The sequence below is a fragment of the Protomyctophum bolini genome, assembly GCF_963924005.1.
Source record: "Protomyctophum bolini genome assembly, chromosome: 16".
In the NCBI taxonomy this organism is placed as follows: domain Eukaryota; kingdom Metazoa; phylum Chordata; class Actinopteri; order Myctophiformes; family Myctophidae; genus Protomyctophum; species Protomyctophum bolini.
Window position 1 is genome coordinate 12,654,718 of NC_137877.1, and position 19,002 is coordinate 12,673,719.

General features: G+C 44.3%; 1 protein-coding gene across 2 annotated transcripts; it reads left to right on the forward strand.

The window, feature by feature from the left end:
* The first annotated feature begins 303 nt into the window (after positions 1–303).
* On the forward strand, positions 304–14,024 carry akap17a (A kinase (PRKA) anchor protein 17A). Of its 2 annotated transcripts, XM_080786475.1 has the most exons (10): positions 304–317; positions 481–587; positions 3,527–3,883; positions 5,241–5,459; positions 6,458–6,670; positions 9,320–9,468; positions 9,775–10,015; positions 10,539–10,829; positions 11,511–11,738; positions 13,577–14,024. In XM_080786475.1, exons 2-10 carry the CDS (start codon positions 552–554, stop codon positions 13,994–13,996), a joined length of 2,154 nt encoding a protein of 717 aa, XP_080642601.1. In that variant the 5' UTR covers positions 304–317; positions 481–551; the 3' UTR covers positions 13,997–14,024. The 2 variants fall into 2 exon arrangements, with proteins under 2 accessions (XP_080642601.1, XP_080642602.1); XM_080786476.1 differs by lacking the exon at positions 304–317 and having other exon boundaries at positions 335–592.
* Positions 14,025–19,002: the final 4,978 nt, after the last annotated feature.

Below are 19,002 nucleotides of genomic sequence, written 5' to 3' on the forward strand. Positions count from 1 at the left end.
TGGTGTCGTCCACAGTTAACAGTTTTGTATTGAGTTGTTCTTGAAATGTACTGTAATTCTCCAATCTGTTAATCAATCAATCAATCAATCAATCAATCAATTTGGACCCATGGTGGTGAGGTCAGGTGGTCCCTGGCTGGACAAGTGGACATCAGTTGTGAGTTGTTTTGTTCACATACCATGTAGTTCCATGTAGTTCCACATGAGGTCACTACTCCCCCACGTTGTAACAAAACGTGCTTCGTTTTCTGTAAGTCGTTGGCTCGTCACTCTCCAAGTTCAAAGTTCACTGCATCCGGAAGTGAAGAACTACACAGTCGTTCATAATGTGTGTCTTATAGCATCATTTAAATGCTTAATTTGTAGTTTTAATGTGCAAATTAAACTTTTTTTCAATACTCTAGAGGTACTCTTATTTTGAAGAGATCGTCCACCGGAAGCCTTAAATTAGCTCACTAGATTAGCTCACTAGACAGTGCCTCGTTCATTCTTTCTGCTTCTGTTCTTAGTTCTCGCTCAGCCACTAGCCAGTGGCATAACATCATTATGGAATGACCAGTCGTCTATCTAAATCGGCTAACTATAAGGTTAGGTAAGTGGAAATTATAATACTTTGTTTTAACGTTATTATTATAACCTCATGTGATGATAAGACACTCGGACGTGGTGAATTAGCTACAGCTAACACACAACAGGGCAGTTAGCATTAGCCGCCGCTAGTGTTAATTAGCTGCATTGTGTGGCAGGGGATTTGGGACGAGCTAAGCTAACATGCTAACCGTTTTAGCTGATTTGTTGTGGTGGTCAGTGTTTGTTGTCATGGCTCCTTGTGTTGTTGTTGTTGTTACTGTTTAGGGTCTCTGCCGTCTGGCAACAAAAACAATGAGGTATTTTTTTCTTCTTTGATGAATTGAACAAGGTGGACCCTCTTGTAAACAAGTGAAATGCTTTATTGGGTCGTCCACTCACAGTGAACAGTCTTTGTATTGAGTTGTGCTTGAAATGTACTGTAATTCTGCAAACTGTTAATACATATTTCAATCAATCAAATTGAACCTCTCCCGTCTCCTGGTTTGGTTAGTTAATGGTATATTATTATTATTAGTCGAAGACTTTTTCAAAAAATAGCCGAGCTGCAAGCTAACAACGTGTCGTGTTGTTGTGGGAGACAAACCAATTAAAGAAAATGCATGATGCAAGATCAGAAACGATGGAAGAAAGACATAAAATAACATTGATGGGCACAGTTCAAGAAGGTACAGGTCAATACAACATTTTCTAATATTGATTGATTGAAAATGTTATTCACAGTATGTAGAATGGGTACATTTCAAACGGAAGCACCAGTCAATACAAAAACTGCTGATGAGGATGAAACCAGGACTTTTTATACAAGGACCAGTTTCGAATTGCAACCATCCGTAGAATGTGCTCATTGAGAAACAGTCTAGGGATTCACATTTCTTAATGCCAGAGAGAGTGGTGTCGCTCGCCGAAAATAGCAGATCAACAAGCCCACCACAACAACGAGTTTCAGTTTGAGGGGACAAGAAAAGAAACAATATGAACATCACGTAGTTAACATCCGTGGCGTGTTAACCCATTTAGACGTGAGGACAATTCTACAAATGCCTTCTAAATCTTGACAGTATTCTGAAAACCCTATGTTTCTATGTCGGCAGTGCTCAAACCTTTTCATGTCAAGGGCCCCCAAAAATATATGTATTTGGCCGCCGACACCCATCTGAAAATATGTTGTTCCAGGGACCTCCCAGAAGCAAAGATTTGAGTTAAAAACATTTGCTCTGAAAGAATATATATATTCAAAGATTTGCGCCACATTTTCAAGATTTTTCAAAAAAAGCAGACCTACAATCTCTAGACTTTAATGAGTTTATACAATAACAGCATAAGAAATTAATAAAAACAAAAACAAGGCAAAAATTATTCAAAATGATTGAGGATCATTTAATCCATGAAATTGAATCAGCATTATGCTGATGCTGATTCAAGGCTAGAGAATAATTTCTAGAAGTGTGAAGACAATCTGATGCTAATGCATCTCATCTACATTGAGTAGCTGTGCATTCAAATGTAAATGATCTCAAATGTAGATGGCGTGGCTGTCTGACGTGAGGCTGGTGTCAGGCTAGACAGCAACGCGTCGTTCACTTCACCCCCACCCATTCCACTGAGCGAGACCTCGCCGTCGTGAGCACAGCGGTGCCGGCGCCGCTCGGTGGATCTTTGCCAGCTGGGTAGCACAGCACTGCTATTTTTCAATAGCTAAAGCATAATATAATGCTTAAAACACCAAAAGGTGTTCCCGCCCAGAATGGGTAGAACTTTAGTAACACAGTGGAGACGCTAGTAGTAGCCCTTTGTGATGCGTCTTGGATTCAGCTATTCAAATCCATGGAAATTGACCTACTGAATGTTCCGCAACTTGCACCATATGGGCAAGTTGTACACTCATGTACACAGTAACACACTAACTCCTGATCTACGCTATATTATTTATAATATATGATATTATGTAGATATATTTTTGACATGGAAATGTTTGAGAACAACCGACATAGAAAGTTAGAAACATAGGTTATATTATGAAAACTGTCATGATTCAGAAGACATTTGTAGAATCCGTTCTCAAGTCTAAATGGGTTAAATTACACACTGGTGTAATCGGATCGGTACTCGGTAACTGATATGCAAGTTATGTAATCGGGAAGGAAAAAATGGTATTCTGTACATCTCTAATCTTTGCGCTGTTCTCCGCCCCTCCTCAGCCTCTGCTGATATTTTGGTGTTTTAAGCATTATGTTATAATTTAGCTATTGAAAAATAGCCGATCTACAAGCTCATAGCACGGCACAGAGTGCTGCGCTATTGGAACAACATATTGGAACAACATATTTTCGGATGCGGGTCAGTGGCTATGGCTAAATACATATAGTTTCTGGGGTCCTGGACATGAAATATTGAGCACCACTGATATCGATAGGTATTTCAGAAAACTGACAGGATTTAGAAGACATTTCTTTTACCGATATGCAAGTTATGGAATCGGGATGGAAAAAATGCTATCTATTCTGTACATCTCTAATGTTTGCGCTGTTCTCCGCTCCCTCCTCTTCAGTACATCTCTAATGTTTGTTCTGTTCTCTGCTCCCTCCTCAGTACATCTCTAATGTTTGCGCTGTTCTCCGCTCCCTCCTCCTCAGTACATCTCTAATGTTTGTTCTGTTCTCTGCTCCCTCCTCCTCAGTACATCTCTAATGTTTGCGCTGTTCTCCGCTCCCTCCTCTTCAGTACATCTCTAATGTTTGTTCTGTTCTCTGCTCCCTCCTCAGTACATCTCTAATGTTTGTTCTGTTCTCTGCTCCCTCCTTAGTACATCTCTAATGTTTGCGCTGTTCTCCGCTCCCTCCTCCTCAGTACATCTCTAATGTTTGTTCTGTTCTCTGCTCCCTCCTCCTCAGTACATCTCTAATGTTTGTTCTGTTCTCTGCTCCCTCCTCCTCAGCCAGCCTCTGCGTCCCCGTCTGGCACAACGATGTCCACCATAGTGCACGACACCACGGAGGCCCTGTGCCTCTGCCAGGACCACGGCCTGTTCCTCAAGCCCATCGCCAAGATGACCGTCAGCGTGGCGCTGCCCCAGCTGAAGACGCCCGGCAAGAGCATCTCCAACTGGGAGGTGATGGAGCGCGTGAAGGCCATGGTGGCGCCGGAGCAGTTCTCGGCGCTGCGCATCTCCAAGAGCACCATGGACTTCATCCGCTTCGAGGGCGAGGTGGAGAACAAGGGCGTGGTCAAGGTGCTGCGGGAGCGCCTGGACGGGAAGAGCATCAAGCTCAGTGGCTTCACGGACATATTGAAGGTATGTGTGATGTGATGATGTGAAGAGCATTAAGCTCAGTGTCTTCACGGACATATTGAAGGTATGTGTGATGTGATGATGTGTAGAGCATTAAGCTCAGTGGCTTCACGGACATATTGAAGGTATGTGTGATGTGATGTGAAGAGTATCTCAGTGTCTTCATGGAAATATTGAAGGTATGTGTGATGTGATGTGATGATGTGAAAAGTATCTCAGTGGCTTCATGGAAATATTGAAGGTATGTGTGATATGATGATGTGAGGAGCATTAAGCTCAGTCTCTTCACGGACATATTGAAGGTATGTGTGATGTGATGATGATGTGAGGTTGACTTTTGAACTGTAGCCTCCCAGTGTTGTTTTTCGTTGACTACATGAAAACTAAGCTATGATGACTAAAATTTCCAGAACCCTAGGACCACACCCAGGGTGCCGGCCCGGTTCCGGCGAGCCGCCCCGCATCCGAAACTGTAGAGAAATGACAGAGTTACCGTGCGACAGTCCCTCTACTGTACTGTCACTGTACTGTACTGGCACACCCGAAAGCATCATATATACATTTAATGTGTGCGTGTGTGTGTGTGTGTGTGTGTTGCGCACAGTTGGTGAAAAACAACCATGTTGTTTTCGTGCTCATACCCACCCACCCACCCAGCCAGCTACCCAACCACCCACACACATGGCTCCGCAAGGGAGTGGTTGCACCACTCAAAAATACAGTAGGCCACATAAGGGCACAGAGCAATGTCCACAGCTCAGTCTAGTCCTGCATGCCAAAAACCTGATTAAGCCTCAAAGTCGACTGATGGACAAAAGACCTCTTCAGTCTGACCTTATTGTATGCTGGAACACCATATCTCCTTCCTGAAGGCAGCAACCTATACTCTCCATACAAAACATGGCTAGTATTAACACGTTTTTACCTGAGATCAGATTCTTCTAAATCCTGACGGCTTTCTGAAAAAGATATGTTTCTATGTCAGTCGTTCTTCGATTTTTCAAAAATAGCAGACCTACAAGCTTGTAGATTTGCTATTTTTCAATAGCTAAAGCATAACATAATGCTAACACCAAAATGAGTTAAGGTGGTTGCACACTGGGTGCGTTTTTCGGAAAACCGACTGAAAAACGTAGCTAAAAATCTGAAAACTCGTATCAATACCACCCAATATCACCTTTTAGAGGTGATATTCCTTGCTAACCTTAGGATGCTGTTATCATACGTGGCTGTATCATACATGGATCGCACAAAGTTTCATGTGGTATGAAACACCCTAGGAGGTAAACTGAAGCTGACAACTATGTCTGATTTAATACTCAATGTCTCCTGTCTGTCTGTCTCTCCCTGTGTTTTTCAGGTGCGTGCCGTGGAGAACAAGGTGGACTTCCCCACCAAGTACGACTGGGACTCGTTCTTCCGCGACGCGGAGGACATGAACGAGGCGGTGCCGGGGGAGAGGCCGGACACCATCCACCTGGAGGGGCTGCCCTGCCGCTGGTTCAGCCAGAAGGACAGCCCGCACCCGGACAGGCCCAACGAAGAGACCCTCGCCAAGGTCTTCCAGAGCTTCGGAAAGGTGGGGGATCTGCGACGATAACGCTGTGAAATCCTCAGTGAATTAACCCCCATTCTGGACGGGAACACCTTTTTGGTGTTTTAAGCATTATATGTTATAATTTAAGCTATTGAAAAATAGCAGATCTTCATAGCGCGACACCGAGTGCCGCGCTATGAACATGTAGTTCTGCTATTTTTGAAAAACCGTCAACATGTGGCGCAGATCTTTGAATATATGTTCTTTCAGAGCGAACGTTTTAACTTTAATCTTTGCTTCTGAGGGGTTCCTGGAACAACATATTTTGTATGCTGTGTTAGAGAGATTATTAGAGTAAACCTACCCTAATAATAGTTTAATCTTTTCTTATTTTCTATTCTTACTACTCTTATTACGTTTGAAATTACTAGGTATTTGTATGCTATGTCCTGTATGTCAGTCCTGTATGTATTGTTTGATGTCTGGGGACTGCAGATGGAAATTAGCAAGTTTTGCTAAATCTGGTATATTTTGCATTTTTAATGTAATGTTCATCAATATACACTGTCCCGACTAAATAAACGAATAAAGTAACCTATTTTCAGATGGGGGTCGGCGGCCAAATACATATAGTTTCTGGGGATCCTTGACATGAAATAGTTTGAGAACCTCTGATATACTGTATAAACACAGGATTTTCAGAAAAAACTGTAATGATTTAGAAGACATGATTATTTTAATTTCGATGTCTGGGCCTAAATGGGTTAGTCAGGTTTCAACTTGTTGCCTAGTTTACTAGTCGACTAGTTGTTTAACCTATTGTGTTTTTATTTTTGGAAATAAATATTTAAAAACTGTGTACATTGGTGACTATAACTATAATCTACCTGATCTTGAGGCCTACAATTTTTTTATTTTCTTATCAACTAGTCGACTAGTACCAACAAGATCGACTAGCGGATTTACTAGTCGACTAGTTGCTTAATGCCCTAGTTTCAACGTGACAAAAAAACGAACACTGGTGTGTTTTTTTCCCATAGGTGCGTAACGTGGACATCCCCATGCTGGACCCGTACCGCGAGGAGATGCTGGACAAGAACTTCAACACGTTCAGCTTCGGGGGCCACCTGAACTTCGAGGCCTACGTCCAGTATCAGGAGTACCAGGGCTTCATCAAGGCCATGGACACGCTGCGCGGCATGAAGCTCATGCTGAAGGGAGAGGACGGGAAGGCGGTCGCCTGCAACATCAAGGTAATAATAATAATGGACTAGGGCTTCATCAAGGTAAGGGGCCAGGCTGCCGCCTTCTTCCTAGTGTTGATTTCGGCGACTAAAAACTTAACCCATTTTGACCTGAGATCAGATTAAAAAAAATTCTTCTACATCCTGACAGTTTTCTGAAAAAGCTATGTTTCTATGTCAGTGGTTCTTCGATTTTTCAAAAATAGCAGACCTACAAACTGGTAGCGCGCGCTATGAGCTTGTAGATCTGCTATTTTTCAAAAGCTAAAGCATAACATAATGCTAACACCAAAAGGGGTTCCCGCCCCAAAATGGGTTAAGACGAAAAATGTTCGTCGACTAACTTTTTTGCACTGGTGAAAACAAAATGGAAACTAAATGAAAACTTAAGCCCACCACACACCGGCTGCGTCCGCCGCGCGGCGGACACAGCCGCCTCCATTATTTTCAATGAACCTATCGCACACCGGCTCCGTCCGCCGCGTCGCGCCGTGTCGCCTGGCACGCCGATAGAACACAGTTCTATTTTCCAGGCGGCGCGGTGCGCCGCAGACGGTGTGTGATGGGCTTAAGCTATGATGACTAAGACTAATTTATTGACAATTTTGTCAACAAATAAAAACTAGACTAAAATGTTAGACAGGGACTAGTGGACGAGATCCAGTACAAGTCATTTTACACTTGGTTGCATGCTGAACATGTATATATTTTCAGAAAGTGTAAAATCTGTCATTACGTGGCATCAAGGCCCGCCAAAATTACATTTTGACTAAATCAACTGTAGATTTAGTCTACTAAAATATTATGATCTTTAGTCGACTAACACTAGGTGACTAGTCATTCCAGGTGACTAAAATGTGACTGAAACTAAATAAACTATTGATACTATGACTAAAACTAAAAATCTAAATGTTGGCAAAAGCAACACTGCTTCTTCGACTATATGTGGGTTACTATGGGGCTACATAGGGGCTACTATGCAAAACTGTGGTTGTGTCAGTGCACCCCTTGTGGTGCGTGACAACGCCCTCTAGGGGGTGCGTGACATCATGAAAAGGAGATTCTACAACCTGATGTGATGAAGGCCCAGTGTGAGAGCTTTGCTCTCTCTTTCTCTCTATTTATCCAGTGTTCAAGGCTGTGGGACTTATTGAACAGGTCGAGTCATTGGTTTCAAGGGCTGGTGGGGAAGTATATTCTCTAATGAACTGTTTGTGTTTGGGCCAAAATATTCCTTCCGGAAAATAGGTTGTACATATTTTATTTTATTTGATTTATGGCACAGCAAAAATGGCTATATGGCTATCTCGGAAGAACAAAACAGAGGGAACTGGGAACACAAAAAGAGGTGTAATCTATATCTAGTCTTTTCATATGAGCTAACTGCAATTTTGAAGTGACATATTTTATGTACTGCAGAGTTTTAATAAAAGTGCTTTTAAAGGTCAAAGGTCTCTCTCTCTCAGCGTGTGATACCAATAGTCATGCGCGTGGTTTAATAATGCGATTGTCTTGTTCAGCGTAACACAGCAGCTTTAAGGCCTTTTAGTGGGATGAGAATCAGGACACTCCTTTTAATCCCCGGACTGAAGCGTCATTGTGAAGTGTAAAAACGCAGCATGGGGAGACCAGACAGAGAGGTAACACTCCCAATGAAAATGAGAGGAGGACAAAATACTGAGAAATTGGCCGTTTTAATTGTAATGCAAGAATGTAATGTAATGAGAGAACGACATCCCATAACCCATTCTGGGCGGGAACGCCTTTTGGTGTTTTAGGCATTGTTATAATTAAGCTATTTAGCAGATCTACAAGCTCATAACGCGGCACCGAGTGCCGCGCTATGAACTTGTAGGTCTGCTATTTCTTTTGAAAAATCGTGAAAATGTGCCTCAAATCTTTGAATATATAGTGTTACAGAGTGAACATTTTAACTTAAATCTTTGCTTCTGGGGGGGTTTCTGGAATAACATATTTTCAGAGGGGGGGGGGCCGAGGCAAATTACATATAATGTTTGGGGTCCTTGACATGAAATATTGAGCACATGCAGAAACATAAGGTTTTTCAGAAAACTTTTTTTACATTTTGTTTTAACAGTTAAGTGTTAAGCGTTGGTGTTAGCGGCTGGCCATCACTATTCACTACTATTGGAGTACCATTGTTTTCAAGAATAGTATGGTGATCTGTGGCCTACTGCATATCAACATGGTGGTCCTTTAAATTAAAAAGGTTGTTTCTTTTAATGAAGTGTGTGTGTCTGTGGGTCTCTCTCTCTCTCTCTCTCTCTCTCTCTCTCTCTATCTCAATTCAATTGAGCTTTATTGGCATGAGAAAACATACGTTCACATTGCCAAAGCAAAAGTGGAACAAAACAATCAAGATAAAACAATAAAATAAACGTGTAAACAGAGCTGTGTTATATTAACACTTTTGAGTAATACTATCTTGTGAAACTATACAAAGATTGTGCATTTTCTGTCGGATAGTTATACATCCATATAGGAGACGCTTTATACTTTTGAAAGTATTTCAATGTTTAAAACATTTGGTGGTTTTCAAACTCTCGTTGGGTGATTGTAATCCATGGGAAGTACATGTTTCTGATGTCTTGGTACAGTATGTGTCTCAGACGTCTTGTCTGTCTCTCTCCCTGTCAGGTGGCCTTTGACACCAGTAAGCACCTGAGCGAGGTGGCGGTGAAGAGGAGGCAGCAGGAGAGGATGAAGCTCCAGGAGTTAGAGAGACAACGGGAGGAACAGAAGAGACGAGAGAAGGAGGAGGAGGAGAGACGCAAGGAGGAGGAGAGGTACGCAGAGACCCAGGCTGTGATAGGAGGAGTTGCACCACTCAGTTCACACGGGTGTGATTTTTTAAATATCTATTTAAGCAAAGACCTGTGTGATATGGCTTCCCTCGACTAGGTTGAGTTCCATGTCCCTGTGTCGTAACGTAACGGGTCCCCGCCATTTAAACCATTCTAACTACTGGCCACTAGCAGTGGGCGTCGCGCCGCACTTCAACCTTGATGCTTTAGGGCAGTGTGTTCTCAAAGTGGGGTCCTTGAGAGAGTTCCAGGGGGTCCCCAGCATACTGATAATACATTTTTCTGCAGGCAGCAGAAGGAGCAGGAGGAGGAGGAGAAGGAGAGGAGGCGCGACGAGCGGCTGCGCAAGAAGGAGCAGAAGCAGCGCGAGCGCGAGGAGAGGCGGAGCCTGAAGAAGGCCAAGCGGCAGCAGGAGGAGGAGCAGCGGAGGCTGCAGATGAAGATCGCCACGGAGGAGCGGCGGCTGCTGCTGGCCCAGCGTAACCTGGAGTCCATCAGGCTGATCGCTGAGCTGCTGGCCAGAGCCAAGGTGTGTGTGTGTGTGTGTGTGTGTGTGTGTGTGATGCAGGGTGCTGCAACAGTGATTCTACGTATCCAGAGCGTTCGGTGGGTGGGCATATCAAACTGGGGGTCTGTGAAATAAAAAAGGAAAACAACCGCACACTGTCTTCAAATGCAGTGACCAACTTTTATTTCAGGGAAACGGCAACGTTTCGGCCTATGCGGCCTTCATCAGGCGATCTTAAAAGATAGCCTGAAAAGTTGGTCACTGCATTTGAAGACAGTGTGCGGTTGTTTTCCTTTTTCCTTTTTGGGGCACCGTACCCTCTCCTACGCACCTGTCGCCTGTAGGTGTGCAAAAGCTTTGCTTTTCATTGGTCTGTGAAAAAAAAAAAAGTTTGAGAATCTAGTGGTGGTTTAGAGCAGGGGTTCTCAACGTTTTTGGCCGGGGGGCACACAACGTTTCGGCTCTCTGTGGCCTTCGTCAAGTATATTATATATATATTATATATATATGAACTGATTGTATCTTTGTCCTTCTCCCCATGCAGGCTCTGAAGCAGCAGCAGCAGGAGGCGGAGCGGGCGGAGCTCGAGGAGCGCGAGCGCCAGGAGCTGGCCCGCCAGCAGGAGGAGCTGTCTCGCCTGGCGCAGCTGGAGGCGCGGCGGCGGCGCCAGGAGGAGGAGCTGCGTCGCGTGGAGGCGGAGAAGGAGCGCGCCCTGGAGCTGCAGCGCAAGGAGAAGGAGCTCCGCGACAAGCTGCTGGGAAACCTCCTGAAGAAGGGAGGAGGAGGAGGGGAGGTGGAGGACCAGGCCCTGCTCAGAGAGAAGGACACGTCCTCGGTAAAAAAAGTCTTCTAAATCCTAACATTTTCCTGAAAAACCCATGTTTCTATGTCAGTGGTGCTCAACCTTTTTCATGTCAAGGACCCCCAGAATTATCTCTTTTGGGCCACGGACCCCTATCTCAAAATATGTAGTTCCAGGAACCCCCAGAAGCCAAATTTTAGTTAAAAATGTTCGCTCTGAAATATATATTCAATGATTTGCGCCATATTTTCACGACTTTAGCAGACCTACAAACTTGTAGCTATGAGCTTGTAGATCTGCTATTTTTTAAAGTATATCATAATGCTTAAAACACCAAAAGGGATTCCCGCCCAAAATGGGTTAATGTAAAAGGTAGAAGCAAGCTGCAGCCAATAGTGAACCTAGCCTCAAAAACCATTGGGAAGAGACAGAAACAATTAAGTTGTATCTACAAGGAAGTACTTCGAAAAGGAGTTCCAACTACTTCCCTCTGGTAGACGGTACAAAGTACCAAAAGCTTACCGTAACATTTTTTTAAATTCCTTCATTCCTAATGCCATTAAGGCACTAAATGATACCATGTCTCTCTAGATTAGTTTTTAAATGTATTTGCCACTGTTGTCCTGCATTTTTGCCATGAAAATAATTGTCTAAGTGTTGTTGCTGTTGTTAACCAATGAATGCATTAATTGATGATAATTCCCACCCCTATAGGACTCCTCGGGCCTGGTGGGCAGTGACGTGATCCTGGGTCTCCTCCTGGCCCCGGTGGTGGTCAGCAGAGCCAAGGGGGCGGAGGGGGACCTCCTGGGGGGGCAGCAGCCCGTGAAGGCCAGCGTGGTGCGCTCCAAGGTGTCCGAGAGGAAGAAGAGGGTGTCCTCCTCCTCCGGGGCGAGGGGGGAGAGGAGAGGGGGGGAGGACCGCAAGAGACGGGACAGGGAGGTGAGATCATTTACATGATTATATAAAGTGATTGATTTAACTAATTCTACAAATTACAAATTCTGACTTCTAAATCCTGAGCGTTTTCTGAAAAACCCTATGTTTCTGTGTCAGGGGTGCTCAAACTTGTCAAGGAGCCCTACAATTATATGTAATTGGCCACCAAAAGGGCTTCCCGCCCTGAATGGGTTTTCTTTCAATAAAAAAAAATAACCAATCTACAAGCTCACGATGGGATGGGTGAGCGCGCGCGGGAAAAGCAATCGACACTATCTTACAATAAATGTGTGGGCTCTGGTCAGGCTCTGACAATTGATTAGCCTACTTAACCAGTCCGCTTTTCACAGTCAGTCAGTTGGCCCTCTTCAGACACAGGCAGATACAGAGGTCTCCATGTGGGACACAGACAGACACAGTTAAAATGAGTGCTATGACAAGTTGACAACGGGTATTATTAGGTTTCCAAGTTGCATCGTTCTCAAGTAGGCCGGTAGTCGACGGGCACGTACAGGTAGGGTTGGGATTCGTTAGGATTTTAACGGTTCCGGATCCTTCCCGTTTCCCTCTTAACGGTTCCGGTTCCTAACGGTTCCCTTAACGGATCCCAATATTATTTTTCCCCTTTTTTTCTGACATAGATTATGCTTATATTATAACTAACCTAACCAAGTACATAATAAACACAAATTAATTAATTCAATTATTGAAAATGCTCTTTACAATTATGAGGTGGCACTATTATTTTAATTTCACCACCACCAGCTAGCCACCACAACAATATCATTGTTGCAATTTGTAGGCTACTGTATATTGCAATTTGTACTGTATATTAAATATACAGTACATACACATTGCAATAATGATATTGTTGTGGTGACAAATGTTGTCTTTAATGGTCAGATTAATTTAATATGAAGGACCCCTTACCCTAATGGAAACAAATAGTGCTTTCTTGGATTATAAAATCCTCTTAGCAGACCTAAGACCCTGAACTGTAGGCTACGTTCCTGTGCTTTTTTCTGCAAACTGTTTATAAAGTAATCAATCTATGGAGGTATATATATGCACCTAAACGCTGGGCTCAACAGTCACGCGATTAATTTAGAGACAAATCAAAAGCAGTTGAGTTGCTTATAAGTTGTAAAAAATAAGTGCAGACAAATTGATTTGGCTATATTTAACGTGATTCATATAATATCAGACAGAAGGACGTCGAGTCATTGGCGGTCTAAATTAACAACAGTTGTACAACACGCTAATGAAAAGCTCTGTAGAAGTTTAGTAGTTTTTATTTTCTATTACGTTACTATCCTGGGGAAAGTGAACGAGCCTTGCATCATCCTCGTCCCCCGCCGGCTGTGGTGGAGCTGCGGGGAGTGCAGGCACGGCTTTCCGCATGGCTCTCAAACGCGATGTGCCTGCTGTAGATTATTCTCGTGAGTTGTGGACTCGTGTAGACATATTGATTTTGAGATGTTGCCTCGTGGACGTGGTGCAACTGGTAACTCTCTGTTAACCACACTTTGAGATCTCTTCGACATACTGTCCCACTTGCTCCGCGGCGGTCGCTGAATGCACAGAACAGTGGGCGTATCCTCCCCGACCCCACTCACTCATGTAGGTGGGGTGACGTCACCACAGGCTCTGCTTGCATGCATGCACAGACACAGCGGAGCTAAATGACGACTGATGAGAACCGTTTGGGGAACCGTTAATACGAAAACGATGGAACCGGCTCCGGATCCGCAATGTTGGAACCGGGTCTGAAATGGACCCGGTTCCGAATCCCAACCCTACGTACAGGTCTGCAAATATAACCTTCCAATTTGTGTGGCCAGCCCTACAAGGAGGAGAGGCGAGACGGCCGGGAGCACGGCGGCGGTGGCAGCCGGGAGCGAGCGAGGGAGCGGCGCTCCTGCAGCCAGGAGAGGAGGAGGAGGAGGCGGAGCAGGAGTAGGAGGCGGGACTCCCGCAGCAGGAGGCGGAGCCATAGCCGCAGCAGCAGTCACCGCGGTGGCAGCAGCAGAAGGCGGAGTCACAGCCGTCGCCACCGCAGCAGCAGAAGCACGAGCTCCAGCCGCGATAGGAGCAGGAGCAGCGGGGGGAGGAGCCACAGGTCGGGGAGGAGCCACAGGTCGGGGGGCGGCGGCGGCGGCAGCAGCCGCAGCTCACGCAGCACCTCCAGGGACAGGCGGAGCCGCGGCGAGCGGCGGAGGAGCAGGCGTCGCAGCTACAGCAGGGACAGGAGACGACGCTGATGGCGGTTATTGCTGGAGAGATGGCGGGGCGGGCAGGGGGGGGCTGGGGGGGGTCTAGCGTGCAGGGAACCAAGAAAGCACCTAGTCCACTGTAGACTAGTGGAGGTGCAGCTGAGCTGCATTTTAGCCAACGCAACAAAGTAGAGAGAAAAATTACTTCAATCCGTTTAATTTCATTGAGAGCAATCCTCCGGGTTCCACCGCTGCTGCATTTGCAGACAGAGAGAGATGGGACAGTCAAGGTGCAGGGAGGTCCCTCCCTGCACACAGAGAGATGGGACAGTCGAGGTCCCTCCCTGCACACAGAGAGATGGGACAGTCGAGGTCCATGCACACAGCGCACGTTTTTCGGATTTTTAGCGGTTTCGGTTTTCCGAAAAACGCGTCCAGTGTGCAACCACCTTCACACAGAGAGATGGACGGTTGGACAACGGGACAAAGTGCAGAAAAGAAGGTGCTTTCCCAGTCGCAGTCTCCTTCTCATAATGACCCCCGTGGGTAATGTCCACAGACCAGTGAGGCCAGTATCATAACCAATTCTGAAGAGTTAGGGGGAATGGGCGCATTTCATATCCCGTTGACTGTACCAAAACAAAACAAAAAGGTTTCCATACACAATAACCCATAGACAATGTTTGAAAGAATATATATTTGTGCTTGTTTTATTTAGTCATGCAATTCCGGAGCCAGGAGCTCGCCCCAGATATAGCTGAAAACGCAGTGCTTAAATGGCTAGAGTGAACTGGGCGGTGGGTGCTGCTGCTGCTTAACCACGTGAACCCCCCCAGCATCCCTAGTATTCTGTGGGGAACATTGGCCTGACGTGGCCTGCCATGTGTCGCTGTGCGAGCTTGTAGATCAGCTCTTTAGAGAGTTGGTGTAAAGAAAACCAGCGGAGTACAGAGCCAGCTCTGTCCGTATAGAGCAGGGCTTTTCAACCAGTGGTCCTTGAGGGGGTAAAAGGTGGTCCCCAGCTAAATGATGGAGAGTTTGGTAACCAAATGGACCTTATTTGATCCTCGACCCATTTAGACCTAACATCGATTCTACAAATATCTTCTAAATCCTGACAGTTTTCTGAAAGAACCTATGTTTCTGTGTCAGTGGTTCTCAACTTTTTTCATGTCAAGGACCCCCCGGAAGATTTAAGTTAAAACGTTCTCGGTGAAAGAATATATATATTCAAAGATTTGTGCCACATTTTCATGATTTTTCAAATAAATTGCAGATCTTCAAGCTCCTAGCGTGACACTTGGTGCCGCGCTATGAGCTGGTAGGTCTGCTATTTTTTAATAGATACAGTTTAAAATAATGGTTAAAACCTATAATTAGTTGGCCACATTCCCAAGGGTTCTAATACTAGGCTCCCATCTTCGCCAAAAATAGCCTTTTGGCCAAATGTTGGCCTCCGAATATAGGGATGCTGAGGTTCAAAACTATTGCATTCGCATTCAAATTTTACCTAAAAATGGTCCCAGTTTCTGTTGTCGCTTTTGGAGGCAGCCGGTCCTGTGAATATATATATATATCTCACAGCAGTGGTCCTGAAGTTCACTTATTATTCTTTTCATGCCCGTCCGACATGATTCAGAGGACTGGTGCAGAGCGCATTCAGAAAAAGATTGAGAGTTTTCAGTTTGTGTCAGTTGGCTGGACTGTACACAGTAGTACTAACCCATTTAGCCTTCTAAATCCTGATAGTTTTCTGAAATACCTATGTTTCTATATCGGTGTTCCTCAATATTTCATGTCAAGGACCCCAAAAATTATATATAATTGGCCACCGACCCCCATCTGAAAATGTTATTCCAGGGACCCCCTCAGATGCAAAGATTCAAGTTTAAAACGTTCGCTCTGAAAGAATATATATTCAAATATTTGCGCAACATTTTCAAGATTTTTCAAAAATAGCAGAGGTTGTATCTTGCCATCATGTACTATTTTTGGAATATCAATTTCTAATTAAACGGTAGCCTGGAAATCTGGTGAATCTGCTGCTCCTCATCTTGCACTCCTCAGTTTGTAAAAAACGCCCCTTGGAAATAAATCCACACCAAAGTTCCAGACTAATTTCTACGCAGTGATATTAGTAGTCTGACCATGCCAGGCTATATCAGCGGAGCAACTTATTGGAAGATATCGCACCCATATTTACAGTTGCATGATTCCACATCCTAAACCTCTACCAAAGTGTCAGTCATTTTACTGGGAACCCTCTCGACCAGCTCCTTTGAGAGCCACTGAGTTAGATTGTCTATGCTGCCAGAACGAAAAGATCTGACCCGTCTGAGGTGAGCGGTACTGTACTGTACAAGCCCTCCTCCCTGGCCTGTGTGTCTGTCTGTTAGGCTGTGCAACAGTGACACTTGGTGGTGAATAAACGCTATAACGCTATTTTTGTGCTTGGACCCAGGGACAGACCCAGCCCCACACAGCTGTCTATATAGGAGTGGTTGCACCACTCAAAATCAGACTGCTGTTACAATGAGAAATATGTGAAGATTGAATGCTGACTATAACTATATCATACTTTATACATGGCTTTAACTTGTTGTCCTTTTGCAGAGGGACACAGGAATGACTGATTTCCATTTACAGTACAGTAGCTTGCGTCAAATATCTTTCTTGACCTCCTTGTTGTGCAGAAATATGCTGAGAACTGGTTGCCAACTGGTTGTTTTCTGAACTTATGTGGCTCCGTTTGTGAGAGAGACCCCTGGGCAGAGAAGCTTGTGTTTATTAAGACAGTCCAGAAATACCTCTTGACGGGAAATAAATAGATTTCTTTTAGTCATGGATTTCAAATTGTGGTCACTGGTCTGGGGACCTTCGGGGTTCCTTATCAAGTCCCCAGTTAAATCAACGATAGTTAACCCATTTAGGCCTGACCTCAACATTTAAATAAATTCTTCTAAATCTTCAAAATTTCCTGAAATTTTTCAAAAATAGCAGACCTACAAGCTCGTAGCGTGTAGATCTGCTATTTTTCAATAGCTAAATTATAACATAAGGGGTTCCCACCCAAAATGGGTTAATAACCAAATGGACGCTTACATGGGTGTGTAACATTGAGAATGTACAAATGGAACCAAATGGCTGATTAAGTGTCCATTCCCTTCCTTTTGTACACTGGGTTGGGGGGTCTGCGTACCAGTGTTGTTTTTGGCAGCAGATTTTAATTTTAGTTTTAGTCATAGTCTCTTGAATAGTTTTCACTTAGTAATTTTATTTTAGTCACCGGAATGTTTTAGTGTTAGTCTATTTTTAGTCGACTAAATATCATACGATTTTAGTTGACTAAATCTACAGTTTATTTAGTCGAACAAAATGTATTTTGGCGGGCCTTGATGCTGAAAATGTGACACAAATAGCCAATCTACAAGCTCGCAACACATCGCAGCGCGACGTGTGTTGTGGGCTTGTAGATCGGTTATTTTCGGTTACCGGTAAGTGTAAAATGACTTATACTGGATCTCTTGTCCACTAGTCCCTTCCTAGCATTTAGTCTAGTTTTCATTTGTTGACGAAATTGTCAATACATTTAGTCTTAGTTTTAGTCAGCATAGCTTATTTACTTTCCATTTAGTTGTTGGGTAGTCGTCGACAAACGTTTCGTCTTAGTTTTAGTCGACGAAAACAACACTGGTGCATACCAAACTGGGGCTGTCCTACCATTAAACCCATTGGGATGGGAATAGGGATAAACCCAGTAGAATTGTAAACAACATTTAGTGACTGATCCATTGCCTTATTGATGATACAGTTGGTCAAAGAGCGAGTTATTCCTCATTTCATTCTATGTGCAGCAGCAGGGACACATTTCAACGCTGAACTGACATTTTTTTATCAGTCTTTCTGAACAGTCACCCTTATAGCGCATGTCTTGCACACACGTTGTTTTATTTGTTAAATAAAAATGAAAACCTGAAAACGGTACTGAATTTGTTTTCCTTTTGTAGTGGCTGTACTGGTTAAATACTTTTTGTTCATTGTCTAAATGTTTTTTTCCTTCTTTCTAAATTCTTTCAGATAGGCTAAGTATCTATCTATATCTATCGATGAATCTATAAATCGCTGAAAGAAACCGACTCGCCGTGAGCCTTCCGCATCACACACGCCAACCTATCTTCCCCATGCAGAGCCTCTGTACACTGAGTGACAGACCCATAAGGGTCCATTTGGTTCCTAACTACGAGTAAGACGCGCAAACGCACTCAGCTCCATATATGGGCACAAAAGGGGCCAGGTCCACAACAAACAAATCACTGGCCCCTTTTGTGCCCATATATGGAGCTGAGTGGACCTGGCCCCTTTTGTGCCCATATATGGAGCTGAGTGATTGCTGATGCAACACACTCCATATTTGGATAGCGGGACAGACAGACAGACAGACACACAGACATGATCTGCTAGGTCTCATAGTAAGTGCTCACTGCATTCGCAACAATTTAGCTGGGGACCCCCTGGAAGTCCCTCAAGGACCCCTAGGCTATGGGACCCTGGACCCCACTTTGGGAACCACTGGGCTAAGTAGTAGTAGTAGTTAAGTGAATGCTGCTCTACCTCTTGAGGCACAGTCGTCGTAGTCACGTAGACGGCACTAATTGCGTTTTATGTAGTCATAGCACTTTATAGTATATGTAAGTATAGTATGTATAGTTTCATCAAATAGATACTCCACTGTTACGTTCTCAGCTTACGCAGGTTTCATGATAACTACTTTTTATGTATGTGATGTATTGCCATGCTTTTTGTTCTTGCCTAATGTAAATCGCTCTGGATTAAGAGCGTCTGATAAATGCCTAAATTGTAAATATGGAAACAGTGAATCACCACTGGGGCTGAATCATATCCCACAGTGATTCACCTGGTCGATCTCCCTACATGGTCTCTCCTCCACCTAACGACACTAGTCTGCCCGCGTGTGTGTGTGTGTGTGTCTGTGGCGCTAATGAAGTCCACAGAGGAGTAATTAGGAGTCAGATTAGCCGCAGCCTTTGTTATTC

What these genes read in the sequence shown, in the direction of transcription:
- akap17a (XM_080786475.1), top strand. Translation starts at nt 552, where the DNA reads ATGACCAGTCGTCTATCTAAATCGGCTAACTATAAG. An exon ending in TCTTCCAGAGCTTCGGAAAG is followed by an intron (nt 5,460 to 6,457) that starts GTGGGGGATCTG and finishes TTTTTCCCATAG; the next exon opens with GTGCGTAACGTGGACATCCC. An exon ending in AGACGCAAGGAGGAGGAGAG is followed by an intron (nt 9,469 to 9,774) that starts GTACGCAGAGAC and finishes ATTTTTCTGCAG; the next exon opens with GCAGCAGAAGGAGCAGGAGG.